This window comes from Caloenas nicobarica, chromosome 3, assembly GCF_036013445.1.
Source record: "Caloenas nicobarica isolate bCalNic1 chromosome 3, bCalNic1.hap1, whole genome shotgun sequence".
NCBI classification, from domain to species: domain Eukaryota; kingdom Metazoa; phylum Chordata; class Aves; order Columbiformes; family Columbidae; genus Caloenas; species Caloenas nicobarica.
This window is the reverse complement of record NC_088247.1, coordinates 56,135,085-56,153,582: the sequence shown is the minus strand read 5'-3', so window position 1 is coordinate 56,153,582 and position 18,498 is coordinate 56,135,085. Positions and strand designations below refer to the sequence as shown.

The 18,498-nt window shown below is 41.0% G+C and overlaps 1 protein-coding gene across 4 annotated transcripts in view; it reads right to left on the bottom strand.

The window, feature by feature from the left end:
• Positions 1 to 18,498, bottom strand: part of NCOA7 (nuclear receptor coactivator 7) — a 95,663-nt gene that overhangs the window by 38,892 nt on the left and 38,273 nt on the right. For all 4 annotated transcript variants that reach the window (XM_065631614.1, XM_065631618.1, XM_065631615.1 and 1 more), the window contains one exon: positions 8,142 to 8,395. In XM_065631614.1, the coding sequence (XP_065487686.1) occupies positions 8,142 to 8,395 (254 nt within the window). The remainder of the gene's footprint in view (positions 1 to 8,141; positions 8,396 to 18,498) is intronic.

Below are 18,498 nucleotides of genomic sequence, written 5' to 3'. Positions count from 1 at the left end.
CTACCAAAATCACCTCCAAGGAGATGCACGTTCCCTGCAGGCGCCCAGTGAGTGCAAGACCCGGCAGGCAGCTGGCAGCACCTGGGGAGGTCCAGACTTCCCCAAACGTGATGAGTCAGTGGATCCTGGAAGTGAAGGACTCACTAACTCTGCAGACGTATTTCCCTTCATTACTCCAGGCAGAAGTATGACAACTCTCTTCATTAATTCTCTTGACACGCTTCTCTTTCCTTGCTATGCGCCATGTGACTGACTGCTCCGCAGCTTTCCTCCCTTCCTCCGGGGGCTGCTTTTCAGAGATGCTAAGTACATCTGCATTTAAATGTCATTAAGAATATAAGTACTCGCCATTCCTGAAAACTCAAGCGCTGGGAAAACAGGCAGCCCCTGGAAATGCACCTGGTTCTTTCAGCAGTGAGATCAGTTTAAGCTGTTCAAACACCAGTCGTGTCATTCCCTGGTGCAACTTTTGTGGAACAGATCACAAGACGTCACTATTGTAACTGCTACAGTAGAACTAAACTTTTAGAAAATATCAAATCCTGGGCTTTTTTTTCCCCCAGTGACAGAAATTCCACTGTAACAGTTAAATTTTCTCCCTTCAATAATTAGTGCCACTGTTATAAAGATATCCCTGATTTCTAATCTCTATGTGTTTCTCTCCACCTCCTAGCCTGCTCAGACTGCCAAAATTCTTTATTGTGGTATTTCAACTACTTCCACAAGTAATTTAGGATAATGGTCTGGGTTTTCTCCTCCTCAGGAATAGTTTTAACTGAAGGAGTCTCTCACAACTCCCTCTTGTCCTCAAACATTTGCTTCCTCCCTCCGCTGTGCTAAAAAGAGCTCACAGTAAATCAAGTCAGAGAATCTGAGTTAAGAGCAAAAACACCTCCTGTCCCAGCATCCTGGAGGTTCAGAGAAGGGTAACAAGGACAAGCATAGCCATGAAACAGCTTACATGCTGCACCCTGGAAATGAAAGGATTGAAGAGAGGGTATTTTATAGAGAGAAGAGTATCAAAAAAGAAAAAAAAAAAAGTCACGGGAGGCCCGGATGTAGTGAGTAGGGATTGACTGTTCAGATTCTTCTACAAGAACCAGTGGCCATCAAACAAAGTCAGCAGGAGCAAGACTGCTCTTCATGCAAATGGTAGCAAACCCGTGCACTCTTTACCAAAAGATATCATAGATGAAAGAAACCTGCACAAGCCCAGGGAGAGGCACGGTGAGCATATGGAAGAACAATCCCTAAATACACAAACTACAAGCAGCTTAGGAGATGCCCAACAGCTGAAAATCATCAAGAGGATGGGAGAACATTAGTGAGGATAATTTTACAAAATTCACTGTGCTCTTAATCTTCTTCAGACATCCAGGTGTGGCCTTTGTGGGAGAATAAAAGCTGCAGTAAACAGGTTTTGGTCTGAAACAGCATGGCCATTCCTATGGCCTCTCTGGCACTTGGACCTAGAATCACAGACACCAGGCTTGGACACAGTTGTTCAGCAGCAGTCACGCAGTAATTCCCATTACTCCCTTGCATAAAACTTCCAAATACCTGTACTATTTATTTTTCTCCAAAGTGATGTTCGGCAAGTTTATACACTGGTAGATATGCACATCAAGTACCCCAAGTAATTTGTCAGAGTTAACACACCCCTCCTCCTGGAAATCTTTGTTCTACAACCTACCTTTAAAATATGTAATTTGCCTGTGCTCAAATTACCAAACAAATCGCATAACTCAGCATTGGTAACTTGCGCTGCTTACAATTTTTAGAACTTTGTATAAACATGACAGGTACTTTTTCCCCCACCTATGAAAGCGTTAAATCTTAGCAAACAACTGATCACTTCAGAGCTAAACATGTTTGTTCACTCATGCTACTGGAGGGAGATACCATCTAAATTCAAAACTTATAACGTTCTAGAATATAAGCTCAAGGGCCTCACAAAATACTGGTACGTAACATCAGCAACATAATTCTTACAAATGCAATTGGCCTTGATTGGCTATTTGAAAATTAAAAGAAGAAATATAAAAATCTTGTATCAATCCTTTCTAAAGGCTTACTGAAGAAAAGCCACATCAGTGATCAAGAAGGTTCATCAATAAACTGAGGACTCCTACATGTAAAGCAGCTCTGCCAATTAAAGGTATTACATCTATTAAGCTAATGTTTACCTTCATTTCTAACTGTTTGAGTGGAGAGAATCACACCAGAGGGTACAAATGCATCAATTCTCCTTCTATGGCCTTTCTTCCTCCCTGCTGCCCAGATACACACCAGAAAACTACTGAAAATTCAACCATTAGCATCTCATAATGAGCTAAAAATTATTGCTATCTTCTCTTTTGCTCTTAACACAGTTAAGAAATCCTGTTATTTTTATATTAGTGGGCACAGTTTTGATGTTCTGTCCTTTACTTTCCCATTTTAACTCCCTCGCCTCTCACTTGAAATAGAAGTTTACTGTCGATGGCCAAGTTTACCATTTGGTTTTACATATCCATATAACTTCACTTCCATCTAACAGCAGACTTTAAAATTTCTGTCTTAGCTATAGGTTTTGAGGCAACTTGTCATGTGTTGATAGGCAATACCCAAGGATTGCATACAAAACACCGAGTTTCACTTATTTGTGTCTTTTACTTAGTTTTATTATAAAGAGGAGCTTATCCATCAAGATGAGAACTAGAAGAGGATTCCACACACGGGGAGCTCAAGCAGCATTGAGGTGTTTCCGTCCAAATTTTCAGAAGTTAACCACGAACAGCATTATTTCTGGTACTTACTGTTCAGATCAAATTCTCCTGCCTGCGGACAAGGCATCCCTTCTGCATGCGACAGTTTCTAGTAAACACCAATTAACAGTTCGGCTTGAATATAAACTGGTGGCCTTAACACTGATCCACTGGGATTCAAGATCATTTGTTCTTACTCCAAAACAAGTGATCTGAAACCATCTGCCCTTCAGCCATTTGCCCACCTCATTCTTTCCACATGGTTTCAGCGACCAGTGCCAATATAACAACTGCCTGAAGCTTCCCAACCAGCCACTGCCAACTACATGCAGTTTACACTCATACATAAGTTATTTCAAACCTCTTGCTATTCTACACAGGCAATTACAACCAAATAAACTTTCTCCTACACTGTTTTAATTTTGAGATCTTGATTTTGGAAGAAACAAATTATTTCTCTTTTCATCCCTTTTGGCCTCTATTCTCATTGTTGCTGTCTGAAGCCTACCTGAAACAAGACGATCAAAGCAAGGTCTCAGAACTTGCAAAAATTCAGATCCTGTTCCTCTTACTTTTGTATTAGGCAACTTAACACAACACTGAGTCATCCAGTTTGTAAATCACGTGGAGTACTTTACAAAGTACTTGTTTTGATATTAGGAAAGGGCTGTCAGGCATTGGGATGGGCTGCCCAGGGACGTGGTGGAGTCACGATCCCTGGAGGTGTTTAAAAGGCATTTAGATGAGATTCTTAGGGACAGGGTTTAGTGCTAGAGTTAGGTTAGGTTATGGTTGGACTCGATGATCCTGAGGGTCTCTTCCAATTGAAATGATTCTATGAATAGGCTGACCAAATCAAGCCCCCAGAGATTATGGCCGATTAGTTAACTAATTATCAGCAAGAATTCATATGGATTTCCTTGTCTTTTTAAATGCACCCTACCTTTTTATGACTAGCGCCTTAATTAAGTCCGTAGCTGTATCCTACAATTGAATAACCATACCAGGTAGTAGAAAAGACAAAACCAGGACTCATTAACAGAAGGAAGTGTCAATTTTCAACTCAATATATACTGTGAAGTCCACTTCAGATTAAGCCTATTTAGCAAATGACCTTCATATTAGAAACCATTATGCAAAGTGGATTCAGTAAGTGTCCCGCCTTTTTAATTAAAATGAAATTCTATATAATTATAATTTCACTGCATTGCAACTGCTGGTATCATGGGAGCTGCCTCTGCTGATTCTGTGCCAGTCAGGGCAAAACTCACCACATTATGGGTGATGAAAATTGCTGTGCCCTCTCTGTTTCACTTATGAACATTTGTTCTTGGCCAGCTACCCAGAATATTCGGAGGCTTGATAACCACACATGTGCAGTGCTGCTCTCACATTGCCCCCTGCACAAGTCATGGCAGGGAGGACAAGTCAAAAAGGTGTCAGTTTTCTGCCTCTGGACTCTAGGGAGATATTCTGGCAACTTCTGTTCAACATACGATATACCGTCTCATTAAATGGGCACATATCCTTTTTCAGTGTTTAGGACTCCTGCTTGTTTTGGACAGAAATAAGAGCTACAGTAAGAGGAGGTTTGTTGGTCTCACCTCCCACTCGCTTTTTGCAGAAATTGAACACTGTACAGTGAATGAGAAAGAATGGCTTTATGATTAGAGAACAGAATGATAAACTAGTTAAATTGATTATATTTGGCTGATAAAAGTAACTTTGTGATGTAGGACAAGTCACGTAAGCCAAACTTTTGTTTATGATGCATTTTTCAATGGAGATCAATTCCTCACATACGCTGACTGCTTATGATTTCAAGCAAAATCAGTGTAATCTGGGAATATTCTGCATATTTGGTAAAAAGACACACTATATCATGCTGGAATAATATATGGACAACATTCAGAGGATTGTGCTCGAGCCTAATTTGCACCACTGTTAGGCTGTCTGCTTTCCAAAGGTCACCTTTTTTCCTGTTTCAGTATCTTCAGTGGCGAAACACAAATGGTCATCCATTTTAGAAATTCCTGACAGGAATCCTGGTTTCCTAGTCTCACAGGACTCCACCTAACAAGTCTGTCCCAGAGATGTGCATCCTGCCTTAGGGCAAATAAACTGGTGCTTCCAGGCTGTTACAGTTCCAGTGTTGGGTTCCTGCAGCTCACCTTGTGTTTGTGAAAGTCTTTTAGAACCTGTGACGCTGGGTGAAAAAAAGGCAAAAAAATGAGAAAGAAAAAAAAAAATTAAAAAAAAAAAGCTTAGCAAGTCAACATCTTCCAACAAAAGCAGGCTTCCCACAGAACGTGTGTCTGAACTAAGCAGTCAAGCTGCAGAAACAGGTCAATCAGGTTATCCCAAGATGAAGGGGAGAGCATCCTGAACACTGTGTGTAGCAGCCAGGGTGCCTATGCAACCACTGCACTGTGCCAAAGAGACACATCCTTGCAAGTCTGAAAGAAGATTACTGCAGCAACAACAGCAGAAAGGGTGAGAAGACAAAGTTAAGAAGCTGATTGCCACATAAACCAAGAGATGAGGCAAAAATAAGGAAAAGGAGTATTCTTTCCATTGGTCTCCAGCAAAAGAAAACAAGCAGTATCAGAGCCTCTGCTGTTTTAAGAAAACAAGGGTTATATCTGTCCTTGCTTTAGAGATTTGGAGATTGAATGGTACAAATATATTCCAGAATTACAGAGCCAAGTGCTCAGAGAAAAGAAAAACACGAGGTTGCACAGCAGAAACCTTCTGGCAGCGAGACCTGTTCAGCCATTTAGCAGTTCCTCAAGAGAAATGATCAATATCCCCTACCACTGGGTTATTTGTAACGGCGCCACCACAGTCCTAGCAGATATGCTGTAGGGAACAATCCTGGCTGGGGAGAGGGATGCTGGAGGGTTCCTTTCTACAGGGTGCAGGAGCTGCGACCCCTCCTGCTCAGCTCGGCCGTGCCACCCGCCGGCTGCCGGCAACAGCGCAGCGCTCGCTGGATGCTGCGTGAGGAGCTCCTCGCCCCAGCGCTGCGCTTCCATCCTCTGCAAAGAATAAGAAGAGTCCTTCAACCACTCTGCTGTCCACAAAGTGTGGCAGGGAGCATCACCATCTTCTCCAGTTCCCTGCAGCCTTCAGGAACTGCGTGACAGTCTTTCCATTGGAGAAGAGGGGCTTACTTAATCAACAAAATCCTTCTGACAGAGTATCAGCCCTTGCATAAATCTATTAAAAGACGTGACATTCAAAGTGAAAGAGCGAGGATGTCACTGTCAGCATCTACGAATTCATAAAGGTAAGCACATTCACAAGCTTCTAACAAAGTGACGTGGTGTACAAGGAACAAATTATAGTGAGATGTGATGTTCCCTCCCTGTTTCTCTTAGAATAGTAAATAAAGAGGGTTTTATAGTCCTGCAAAATATGAAAGGGTGATGATTCGGAGGACAGGGGTCTTCACTCTGTTAGACTGACAGACACGACCTTTCTCAGCTCAAAGCAGCTTATGACAAGACCTCTATTAAGCCACAAAATAAAATATGCATGCATAATCACATCAACACAGATGAGAATATGCAAGACTATTGCTATATCTAACGCATTTTTCTTTTGACTAGGAAACCTAAGCATTTTGGCAAACTGCAGAAAGCATTTAGAAAAATAATTACTAATTCCTGTATCAGATTTTCTTAAAGTTCTGTACATTAAGTCAAAGCTGGGTAATTGGGAAGAAGCAACCATCAAACAAAACCTCCAAGCCCTCATGCAAACACACCTAGAAAAATGGTTAACCATAAATAACAGACTGTTTTAGAACAGAGCACCTCAGCAACATCAATAAAGGGACAACTCAGAGGGGAAAAAAATCACGTGGAAGAAAAAAAAAAATGGGGCATATGCATCCATAATGTTAAATAATGAAGACAGATGTATATGCCTGGATAATCCCTCTCAGCCAGTTTCATATGAAAGCATATCAACAATTAAAAACCAAAGCCTTTACAGATTTGGCAGTACCTTCCCCCCACCACAGCTCATACATCCCCCAGCAGTGAACGCACACCTGACAGAGCTCAGCTAGGAGGGACAGACAGGTTAGTCCTCTGCCACACGCAGGTGAAGGCCAAATGTTTCAACAAGTCCAGCTCCTACAAGTGCTACGGGTGTTGGGAGAGCTCTCGGAAGCTGCTCGGGGTGTTGCTGAGGGGCGGCAGCTTTGGGGAGAGCAGCAGTAACAAACGGGTGAGCAGGGAACCGCTGCCAAGTACCGCTGCCGGGGATGAAGGCGGGTGTAAGACATGCAGACTAGAGCTATGGCAACTAATTATTCCAGTGGAATGACTTCATTTTGAGAGTTGCACAGGGAACGCGGAGCTATTGCACTCATTTCACAATCAGCTATTTTTCATGTCTCTTCAAACTTTCACTTCCACAATTTCAATGCTCCAGTGGGTAAAAAGTCTTTACTTAGGAACAGCTGAAAGCAGGCATTTAAATAACAGGAGTTTCTCACCCTATGGATTTTGTCAGTCAGCTCTGTACTCAGCTCAACGGCAACACTAAATTTTTGTATTTCTCAACAGAAATTCTGTATTTCTGCAGAACCCAGATGCTTTGCACACCCGCAGAACGGCCGGGAGCATCTCAAGCCACCCTCCACAACAATGCCGGTCCACAGGAAACATTAACAGTTGTCTTAATCTAAAAGATCATTCCTAGAAAATACCAAGAAAAAATCTGGAAGGAGAAGTATTTCATAAATGTAAAAGTACTTAAGAGAATCCAAGAAATTACAATCCAGGACTGCAAACAAATGTGTGTATGACTCATCTCACATATATTTAAGCACAAATCATTTTTTTCTGAATTACTTGCAAGAATAAATCTAAAAAACATATTTATGATTAACCGAGGTACTGATGCAGTTGAGGGGTGTGGGGGAAACAATCTTTCCAACACCCACGTCCTTTGACATCTTGTTTAAAAATATGTAGTTAATTTACTTACTTGTTCACACTTCAGCAGACAAAATGAATATAAATGAAGAGTGAAGTCTTAAACAGTATACATCAATTTATGAAACAAATAAAAAAACCAAAAAACTGAACCCCGATGCAATAAACGCTGAAGACAAATCTTAAAAAAAAAGAGAGCAATAATAACTGTTGACTATAACAACACTGATTTTCAGAACTGAGAAACAAGAAATAACTATATTTTAAGAACTGCAAAGTTAGAAGCAGATGATATGCAGAACTATGTAATTTTGTTTGTTTATACGGGAATGACATCCGAAGTCAGTTATCCTTTTAAGCAAGGCCTATAAAATATGAGAAAAGTACATTAACAAGCTATCAAAATAAACATATTTCAAAATACTATAGCATTAACATAACTCACCAGTACTATAGTATCTTTTAAGTTCTGTGCGTCTGATGTCTTTCAGTTGATTGTATTTTTTCTTTTTCTTTTCTTTGTCTGGAGCGGTTTCCTTTTCCCCAGCAATTTTACAGTTGTCTTCAGAGGAACTGATTTGCTCCAAAATAACTTTACTTTCATCATCTTTCTCAGAAGGTGTTTTGGAAACAGGAGATCCAGGGGAATTGGCAGAGACAGTCTCGGTGTTTTGTTTGGCTTGCCTTTTCTTTTTCAAACTAAGCATAAAGGAAAAAAACCCACAACATTAAGATGTAGCCAACCTCCACACACCAGCTAACTCACTTGCTAACTTGATTGTTTTTATAATTAATTTGATATCGGAATTCCTTATAACTCAGTCAAAACCATATATTTTGTATCAGTAATTTGGTAACTAAGATTATCCTACAGAATACTCTTAATTATCTCCAGGAAATCTTCTCAAGAATAATAAAAAAGGTAATAAAGTTTTTACTGTTGTTTACTGGGGAGGATGAATGGGGAAAAAGAAACAAAAACCATGAAAAAGTTGTTTTGTTTTAAAACCACTATACCTCTAAACATAGAAAAACAAGATACTGAATCACGTTCTCAAGATGAAGCTTAGGATAAAACAAAACCTCTGATCGTAATGTATTATCATGCAACAGCTAACATAACAATTTCACAGTCAACCGCTCTTGCTGTATAAAGCTACTTGTTTTGATATAAACTTGTTATTTATTTCCATTTTGTTCAAGGTTATCCCCCAGCAGCCACTCACGCTACTCCACATCTGTTCTTGCTCAACCCACACCACCTGGTGCTCCAAGTGTCACCCGGCAGCTCCTTCCACAGCGCAACCAATGTGGCCGCAAACTGCTTGTGCAAGAACATTTTCCAGCTGCTGCAGCTCGCCTGGGAGAAATCTTAACAAGCTGCCTATAAATCTGCCAACTTGTCACTATAGCGACAAGAGTATTTTCTTTTTAGAAGACTCCTTAAAGCGCAGCTCAAGTGAGAAAGATGCTTCAGGAATTCTAACATGGGATTTTCTGCTAAATCACCATCTTTAGCTCTGACTTTGCTTAGTGACAGCAAAGGCTGCCTTTACGGGCTGAGTCAGTGTCACTAAAATAGTCCTCAGTTAAGAATCACTGACACATAACACACAAAACGAAAAACTAATCTATCTAATGAACCTTCTCTCTAGTACATTAACTTCTCAGTTACAAGGTACCTAAGGGAGGGAGTAGTAAATTAATCTTGTTAATGATAAAAACTGTTATGTGTAGAGGAAGAATAATGCACAGAAAATACAGACAATGAGTCACCACAAATGGGAAAAGGTTACATGAGCTCACAGCAGCAGCTTATGTAAGGAAAAACCTAATGTATTAACTTATTAATGTAATGTAGGAATTTCAGAGATTCTTCCTTCCACCTTTTATATTTATATTCTATCAATGTATTTTTTCAGGGTACAACATAAATACACAGAGCATTTGAGAATTATAGTAAGACATTTCAGGCTACGCACATTTTTTTGTTTTCAAATAAAACATTAAAACAAGTTCCCAAGTTCAGAATATCTAGCTTGAGACCTCTGAGAAGGCTCAGTTTCTCACACCACATGATCAACACTTTCTAGTGAAACATCTCAAAAGGTTGTCTTGCAAAATGTGTATCTATCACACACATGTGTACACATATTTCTTAAATGTCCCCCCAAAGTACAGTAGCAGGAGATCCACGTTCTGCAGCCAACTCAGTGACAATGACTCCTACTTCTGTGGTTCCCCATTCATTCAAACCCACTGATTTTAAGACAGCCAGTAGTAGTTCATGCTCTGCACAGCAAAAGAGATTTAGTGTGTGTGAAACTTCACGGATCAGGTCCTGACTACATATTAAAACAACCTACAGGGATTTCTAAAAGATAAAAGTGAGTACATCTATATAACAAATGAAGTGTTTTGTTTAGACTAATGAAAATTTGAGTATGGAAAGGAAGCTTATTTTTGACTAATAAGCCACAGCCCTGATCAAAGGCTGCTGTAGCAACCGCAAAACATTACAGTCACATTGCATACACAATGTTTATATTTAGCCCTGGCAGAAATCTTTGCAAAGCAGCCCTTTACACTGAAATGCATATCCTTACCTCACGGTTGTACTTGATTCCAGACTTGTAAATCAGACATGGCCCTGACGTTTTACTGTAGTGACTTAATAACCTTCCTGCACATGTGTGTATCACAGGGCACCCAAATCATCTGCTTCAGTAGACAAGAACTGGCAAGCACCCGCTGGCAGCCTCAGTTCTACTCACGCTGCATCAGTGCCTTCCATCCAATCTCAGATTCCTAGTCTGTTTGTTTCGATCACGAACTCTGTTAAATAAGCTTTCTGTGGCATATATGCAGTACCTCAAAACAACAAAAAACCTGCTAATGGAAACAGAACTATTTTGTGGAAGGGAAGAAAAAAAAAAAAAGAGAAAAACTTCTCTAGAGGTTAACAGTCCTTGTGACTATACTAACGGCTTCCATCAGCACTTCCCTTAAAACACACTCATTTGAACTCAAGTTTTCAAAGTTGCCTTAGGTAACTTCAAGAATAAAGAGCTAAAACAGAACTGTGATAGCAAAGAGGAAAGCAGAAGCAACAGTTTGAACTGACTGACCGCAACATCACTGACTGATGCTTTTCCTTGTAATGTTTCATCTTGCCCGATTCCCACATCCCACAGCCCATCCAGAGCTCATCACACGACCTAGAGCTTCCATGGCCCACAGCTGCTGCTGTGGATGGGCAGTGCCACAGGCACTTTTCAGGTAAGAGCGATCCAAGAATCTGGGCACGCCACTATTTCCATCCCATCCTCATGGCAGACATCAGATTCCCATAGCTCTGTTTCAAGGCAATGACCATCAACTGTCAAAGCGACAACCTTCACACCAGAAAAAATACCAGGTAAGGACCAAGTATGACTTTCATCACAAGGACTCGGAGTTACTGCAACTCTGCCTAAGGCTATGATCTCTGCTTGGAAGATGTTGCTTTTAGAGGTCTCTAAAGCCTGGTCAAAATTACCCAAACCCCTTCATTTCACTCAACTATAATATCCCAAGGAACCAAAACAAACTTTCAACAGCACTTAAAACCATAACAGCAGCCTCAAATTTACCATGCTTTTTGACATTACATGCACTCTCTTAGTAAAGCAAATACAAAATCCTGTATACAAACAAGGCAATTCATTATTAACACGTGCTGGTACAGTGCTGCAGAGAGCAGAGAAGAGCAGGCCCAGATGGTTTACTGCATCTGGATCAAAACTCCATCCCTTTGAGGGACCTTCTTCAGCCTCCACTCGCCCTTCCCTCACACAGACCTGCGCATCCCAGCAAGGCAGACTGGGCACCCACACCAGCTGCCAGTCCTGCTTCCACTCAGATTTTAAACCCACCATCTCCTGACCCATCGTCTCCCAAAGAAGCTGGAGGCTGAAGGTCTCATTCACTCTTCTCCCAGCTCTCACGTATTTCACAGAATCACAGAGTGTTAGGGATTGGAAGAGACCTCAAAAGATCATCTAGTCCAATCCCCCTGCCAGAGCAGGAACACCCAGATGAGGTTACACAGAAGGCGTCCAGGCAGGTTTTGAATGTCTCCAGAGAAGGGACTCCACAACCTCCCTGGGCAGCCTGTTCCAGTGTTCCGTCACCCTCACTGTGAAGAAGTTTCTTCTCATATTTAAGTGGAACCTCCTGTGTTCCAGTTTGTACCCATTGCCCCTTGTCCTATCATTGGTTGCCACCGAGAAGAGCCTGGCTCCATCCTCGTGACACTCACCCTTTATACATTTATAAACATTAATGAGATCACCCCTCAGTCTCCTCCAAGCTAAAGAGACCCAGCTCCCTCAGCCTTTCCTCATAAGGGAGATGCTCCACTCCCTTCATCATCTTTGTGGCCCTGCGCTGGACTCTCTCCAGCAGTTCCCTGTCCTTGAACTGAGGGGCCCAGAACTGGACACAATATTCCAGATGAGGTCTCACTAGGGCAGAGTAGAGGGGAAGAAGGACCTCTCTCAACCTGCTAACCACCCCCCTTCTAATACACCCCAGGATGCCATTGGCCTTCTTGGCCACAAGGGCACAGTGCTGGCTCATGGTCATCCTGCTGTCCACCAGGACCCCCAGGTCCCTTTCCCCTACACTGCTCTCCAACAAGTCGTTTCCTACCCTTTGCAGCAAGAGATGCCATGGAAGATGGATTTAAGAACACCATTTGTCAAATTATTTCCTTTTTCAACTTCTTTAGAAGATTTCTAGTGGTTGTATTCAGTTTTAAAGGGGATTTCTCTGAACAAAGCCAATATTCAGTCTTGTCCTAATTGTTATGAGAGCAAAAGGGAGCTGAAGGCCAAATAAGTGAAACCACTCAGTTTGACCAGTGTCAGGTTTTGCAATTAAATCAGCCTTTCAGACAAAACAATATGCTTCTTCTCCAGCTAATGGATAAGGTGTTACTGCAGAAGATGTTTGTTTTTAAGTATCAGAGTCAATGGATATGTTGGGTTTCACTAGGAAGGTTGTCTGGGGAAGGGAGAGAGAAAAGGGGAGGGCAGGATAAGCAAACAGCTTATCTGCAAAAACACTCCAGTTTCTGAGGAAAGAGTCTTATGCATCTGTAATTTCATTTAGAAGCCAGATAGTGTTTTTCAAGCTAATTGGTTCTGACAGGCAAAACATTTCTTCTGAATTTATATAGAGGCATCCTTTCACAGCTCCTCAGTTTTCTGAGCAACAACTGATAAGCCATTTTCTGTGTCTGTCCAAATACAGAGTTTTCCAGTAAAAGTTTCCAGTGTGTTACTGTGCACAACCAATGGCATGGGGGCTTTTCCACTGAATCTCATCAGAATCAGAAGAACTGGTTCTTAATGGGGACTGTGAGCTGGTTGCAGAGATCTTTCAGGCATCTACCCTGGAGTGGGAACAGGGAGCAGAAACTTTCTGCAACATGACAACCATTCTTATACCATTTAATAAAGACTAATGATCTGACACAGATGTAATTTCAGAGTAGGCAGGTAAAAATACAAAGTCAGCAGTACTCACTTAAATTAATTTGCAATGGACTGCTTAATAGCTTGGGCACTGACTTACAGGAAAAGAGCTAGGAAAGATTTCAAGAAATAGACTACTTCATCTTCTATACCCAAGTCTATTTGGCTGCCTATAAAAGGGAAGTAAAACTGCATTTTTAGAATAAAACAGCCTGAATTTCCGATTACACTAACAAGGTAGGTGGTTAGCGTAAAAGGAAAACTGAGCAGAGAATGGAGCGATAACGTTATCTGTACACCTTTCACTACAAGACGACAACCAACCAGTAAAGCTGTGCGACTCTAACACCGAGACACAAAAGAAATGGAAATCTGACAACAATTCTTTTCTAGAAATTCCATTTGGTTTTGGTTAACACTTATTCAACAGAAATGCCTAACAAACAACTGAATAGGACATAATTTAATATAAAATAATTAATCACAGATGAAGAGCACTAGGCCCATATTGTAGGCATGATTTTTATGATGTATTAGATTAATAAAAATCATACAGCACGGACAACTCTTACTTCACAAACAAAAGCATCTAACAAAGCAGCCCTCCAAAAAATATAAAAAAAGAAGAGGGAAGGGAGAAGAAATCTTCATTTTATCTTGAAGCTGACACAGTTTTCCTTTTGGGAAATTTTCCACAATGTGCATCCTCTAAAATGTCCCTTGATACCTGGCATACAATCAGCTTAACATCCTGCACGGCACAAACGGATCTTGTTCTACAAAAGTTTTTTTAATCCATTTATGTATATATGCAAGAAGATTAACAGAACTTGTAAAAAAGAACTTTAAAACACTTCAAACATCTTAAACTGTTTTGTTCCCATCAAGATACCCGTTAATTTACAATGCGTACAAAATTATATACACCTCAATTATTTCATTCAGGATTAACCATTTTCATGTTAATTTTAATCTCTGCACTCAATATGTACTAATTTCTTTGAACCCTATATGCCTTTCTCCACCCATCCAGAACAGTTAAATCAAATCCACGACATTAGAAAGACCTACATACAGAAACCTTACAGTAAAAATCCCCGTTAGGCTCCCAGTGGTCTGATCCTAGTCAGCTACTCTATTCCCGCCCGCACAGATCATCCATCTCCCAGCTCAGTGCCAGCGCGGCTTGGCCAGCTCCGGGCACGGCTGTGCTCCCATCCCATCTGATGTAACCTGACAAAATAAGCAATCTTGGGCAAAATAAATCATTACTGTTTGCAGAGCCAGAGGAAGTCGGACTGCTTGCCAGATCGTAACACTTAACTCCTGACTTTCACAGTGCGGACACGTTCAGTTCACTACAGAAAGGAATACAAAAGCATTCATCCTCAGTGAGAAATCCTCCTAAAATTAAACAGCACCCACCCCACAAGAAAACACACTCCATGAGACACCAGCCATTTCAAGCTGGTATGCATCCTGTTTTGGAAATGAGCTGTATGTTTGCTATTAAATGCTGTATGTTTGCTATTAAAACAGACTATTAAGGCAAAAAATAAGGTATGGAACACTTTTTTTTTTTTTTTTTTTTTTTTACAAGAGATTTAAACAAGTCACTGCAAAGGGAAAAAAAGCTATGAAAAAAGTAACTCTGAAGTAGTTATCAAGGACAACAGCGTGGTTGCAGACATTGAAAAGTGTCCATATTCTGGTCATTCCAAATGACAAAGAGCATCGACAGAAAGCTCTGATTGTAGTGGCACAGGTCAGAGCTGGAAAGCTCCACTTTTACTGGAACTCCCGTTACTAATTTACAACAAACACCAGCACCAGGTTTCACACATGGTCAGTCACCAGCAACGCTGAAGGAAGTTGGCACGCTCCAAAGAGTAAAGTGCTGTACTGACAATCAGCGTATGTCCATTTTCTTCCTGATACTGCCATTAGCTTAGAAAAACAAGTCGCTCTACCTCTGTTTCACCGTCTGTAATGTGGAGGGAAGGATTTGTAGTAAAGCTGTTCTGGAATTTTAAAGACTTTGAAACTTCTGATAGAAAAAGGTTCTTAGATTAAATGAAAATATGTTTATTTTCCCCCTAGTCTTCTGGCTGATATCAGGGAATTTTAAATATCTCACTTAAGCTCCCTATGTTTATTTTAGTGGAAAAAAATAATCACCATTTTCTAGGGTAAAACCTGAGAGAGTTTTAAGCTGTGAGAAAGTTATTTTCTTAAATTTAAGAATACGATGTTCCCACACAGATTAATAAACTTTCTGTTTTCAAAGGCACAAAGTATCACCACCTTTTCTGTTTACTTAGCGAAAGAGCTTACGATGTATTCAGCACCCTGTTACTATGACAACAATTTAATAAAATCTTTTCCACAGGGAAAGGATTTTGGAAAACTGCTTTGTTTGATTTAGACATCTATCTAAACCCTTCTCTTACAACCTCTGTTACTGCAGGCTCTCAAAGAACAGCTTTAGGCAGAAGGCGAAATGAAGAAATCCCTCCCTTCGGATGGCTCCTTTAACTTTGCCTGAAGTTCATTTAACAGGCTTGTTCAATTAAACCTGCACCACGGATCTGTCTTGTCACAAATACCAACTCTAGCCACACTCCCATCCTGCTCCTCCTCTTCTACTTTGCTGACGATGCCAGATACTTTCTCCTACTATGGTGTTCATTAATCACCCCAAACCGCTCCTACGCATGCAAAGAATTCTTCCCAAAGCGGCTCAGCAAGACCCTGTCCCCTCACTGAAGGCCTGGCCAGGGAGGAACAGCCCTGCCCTGTCACCTCCAGCCGGTGCCAGGCTCCCAGGCCCCGTGGCAGCAAAGGGGGATATTGCAGGGAAGCTGCGCAGTTTCTGCACAGGAGAGTCACGCCGTGTTAAAACTGTTAAGATCATTCGATGAGGACAATAAGCACATGGTAATCAGGCTGGCTGAAGCACATGTCAAGTTCCCCCTGAAACCTTGACAAACTCCTCCCTCCCCGCCTCAATTGAGCACTCTTCAAGAAATTCAACTTCTGCGAAACAAAAAGGAAGGCCCTTTTAAATTAGTAATTTATTAACACAGGGAAACAAAGGGCAAGAATTGAGTACAGCCCAAAAGAAGAAAGGAGACGGGGTTACACAGAGAGCTGTGGGGGACATCTGCTGCTCCATACAGTTGTGGCTGCACACCCACTGTCTCACATCAGGTATATACCAAACTTTCCTGACAATACAGCACCACTTTGAGTATTGATTAAACTGACTGAAAACAGTCATAAGGTAATTTAGCACTCAGTGACTCAAACAGCAATAAACATTAATAATGAAGCGATAAAACTGTACATGAAAAATCAATGGTCATTTAAAGCAAAATCCACAGGAAATGTGACATACATCATACCATGATAAGGTAGCTCAACCCACCTCCAGGAAAAAAATTAAGGTAATGGTATTTTAGTATTTCTTATATGAGAAGTACCAAGGGCACCACATTAAATTCTTTCAATAAATACTTTCAGATACGGTGAAAAGCAGCTAAAAATAAATAGCTTAGGCATGCTGTGTTTGCCAAGGATGTAAACAGGTACAAAAAGCAACTAAGAAAATTCATGATGGCAGGCCTACGAATGGCTACGGAGAACACAGCCACAGGAATACAGCCTTTTTTGTTTGGTTGGTTTTGCTTTGGGTTTATTTTGTTTTGGTTTTGTTTGTTTGTTTGTTTGTTTTTCTCAGCAGGTACCTACACAACAAACTGCGAGAAGCCCGCACACCTGTGGGCATACTCATGAAAGATCCCTGCATTCCCTCACTTTGTTTTGTTTGTTTGTTTTTCATTTTTGAACATCCCAAACTGGCCCCTGACCAATATAAAGCCCAGTGAGTGCATCAGTAATGGGGCAAAAAGTACAGCAAACCCCTAAAATTCAGGAGGAACATGGTACTATTGAGGTAAAGGAGACTCAGCGCAAAGCTTGTAGCTCAAAGAAGCATTTTAAGCCACTTTCATCAGCAAAAGAAGGCTCTCTCTGCTCAGCACCGATCCGGTCTCCAGCAGTTGTCCCCATTCTCACATACAAGTCCTTGTTGCAGCCCCATAAGGACCAGATCTGTGAAGTTATCTACGTTAAAGATAACCCAGCAAAAGTCCCAATACATAAATTAATTTTGCAAAATCAGACCACTCCCCCATTAGATCCCACTTGGATGTGCTAACATCTGTTTCAACACATAAGGAGAAGGCCAAAGGAAGAGACAAGGCTGCTCCTCCTCCAGCACTGCTGGTTCTAAGGCACTTTGCCCAGACTGAAGGGCTTGTCAAGCTACAGCCTCATTTGTTCCCTGTAACATTAGGCTAAGATCAGCAAAAATGGGAAGCCAGAAAGCCAAGCCAGACACAGGCCATGCAGCACCGAAGTGGTTGTGGCAGCTTCTTCCCACTTACCCAGAAAAGGCGCTTTGATGATGGGAAATTTTCATAAGGGTTTGAGCTGCGAGGGCTGGGAGACAGGAAACTTCCCCTGCTGCAAAAAGCAAGGGAACAGTGACTTTGCTTCTCCAGTGGCCAGCATGGAAGAGAAGAAATCATTGTTTTCTTCATAAAGAGGACCTTAATTCTGAATAAGCTGACTCAACTCGGTAAGCGAAGTCACCTGGCTGACTTTGCTGACCAGCAAGGTCAGGGGGATCCAAAAGTAACCATGGTCAAGAAGTCAATGATCAAAGTAAGTAAAAAATTCAATTATTTATTTGAATGACCACTAAAACGGATATCTTAGAGAGGGAGGGGACAAAGGTTTAGAGTATCTGTCTGCATTAGCTTTTGCTTTTATTTAAAAAGTTACTTTGAAAATTAACATTTAAATATCAAGGCTCTCTGCATCACTGCGGCATTCTGTACAGCATAAAACTACAGATTTAATACAGAAGTAAACAGCAGTAGTTTTTAAAAAAAAAAAAAACCACAAAAAATATACAACTTCTTATTTTCTTATTATTAATAGAGAAGACCAGGATGAAAGGAAAAAAAAAAAAAACAAAAAAAACCCCACAGCACACACACCACCACTAAAACAGAAGCCAAACTAATGGTTTTATACACTAACATTCATGATGACACAAGAATTATCCAAATGCCACCATGTATTTCTCAGGGATTCTGTTAATCACATCTGGAGCTCATGTTGTGCACATGCTTACAAACAGGTTGCAAACCCATCTGTTCAGGAACAAATTCACAGCAAGAAGCACTGTGACACAAGCGGAGAAAGGTTCTATTT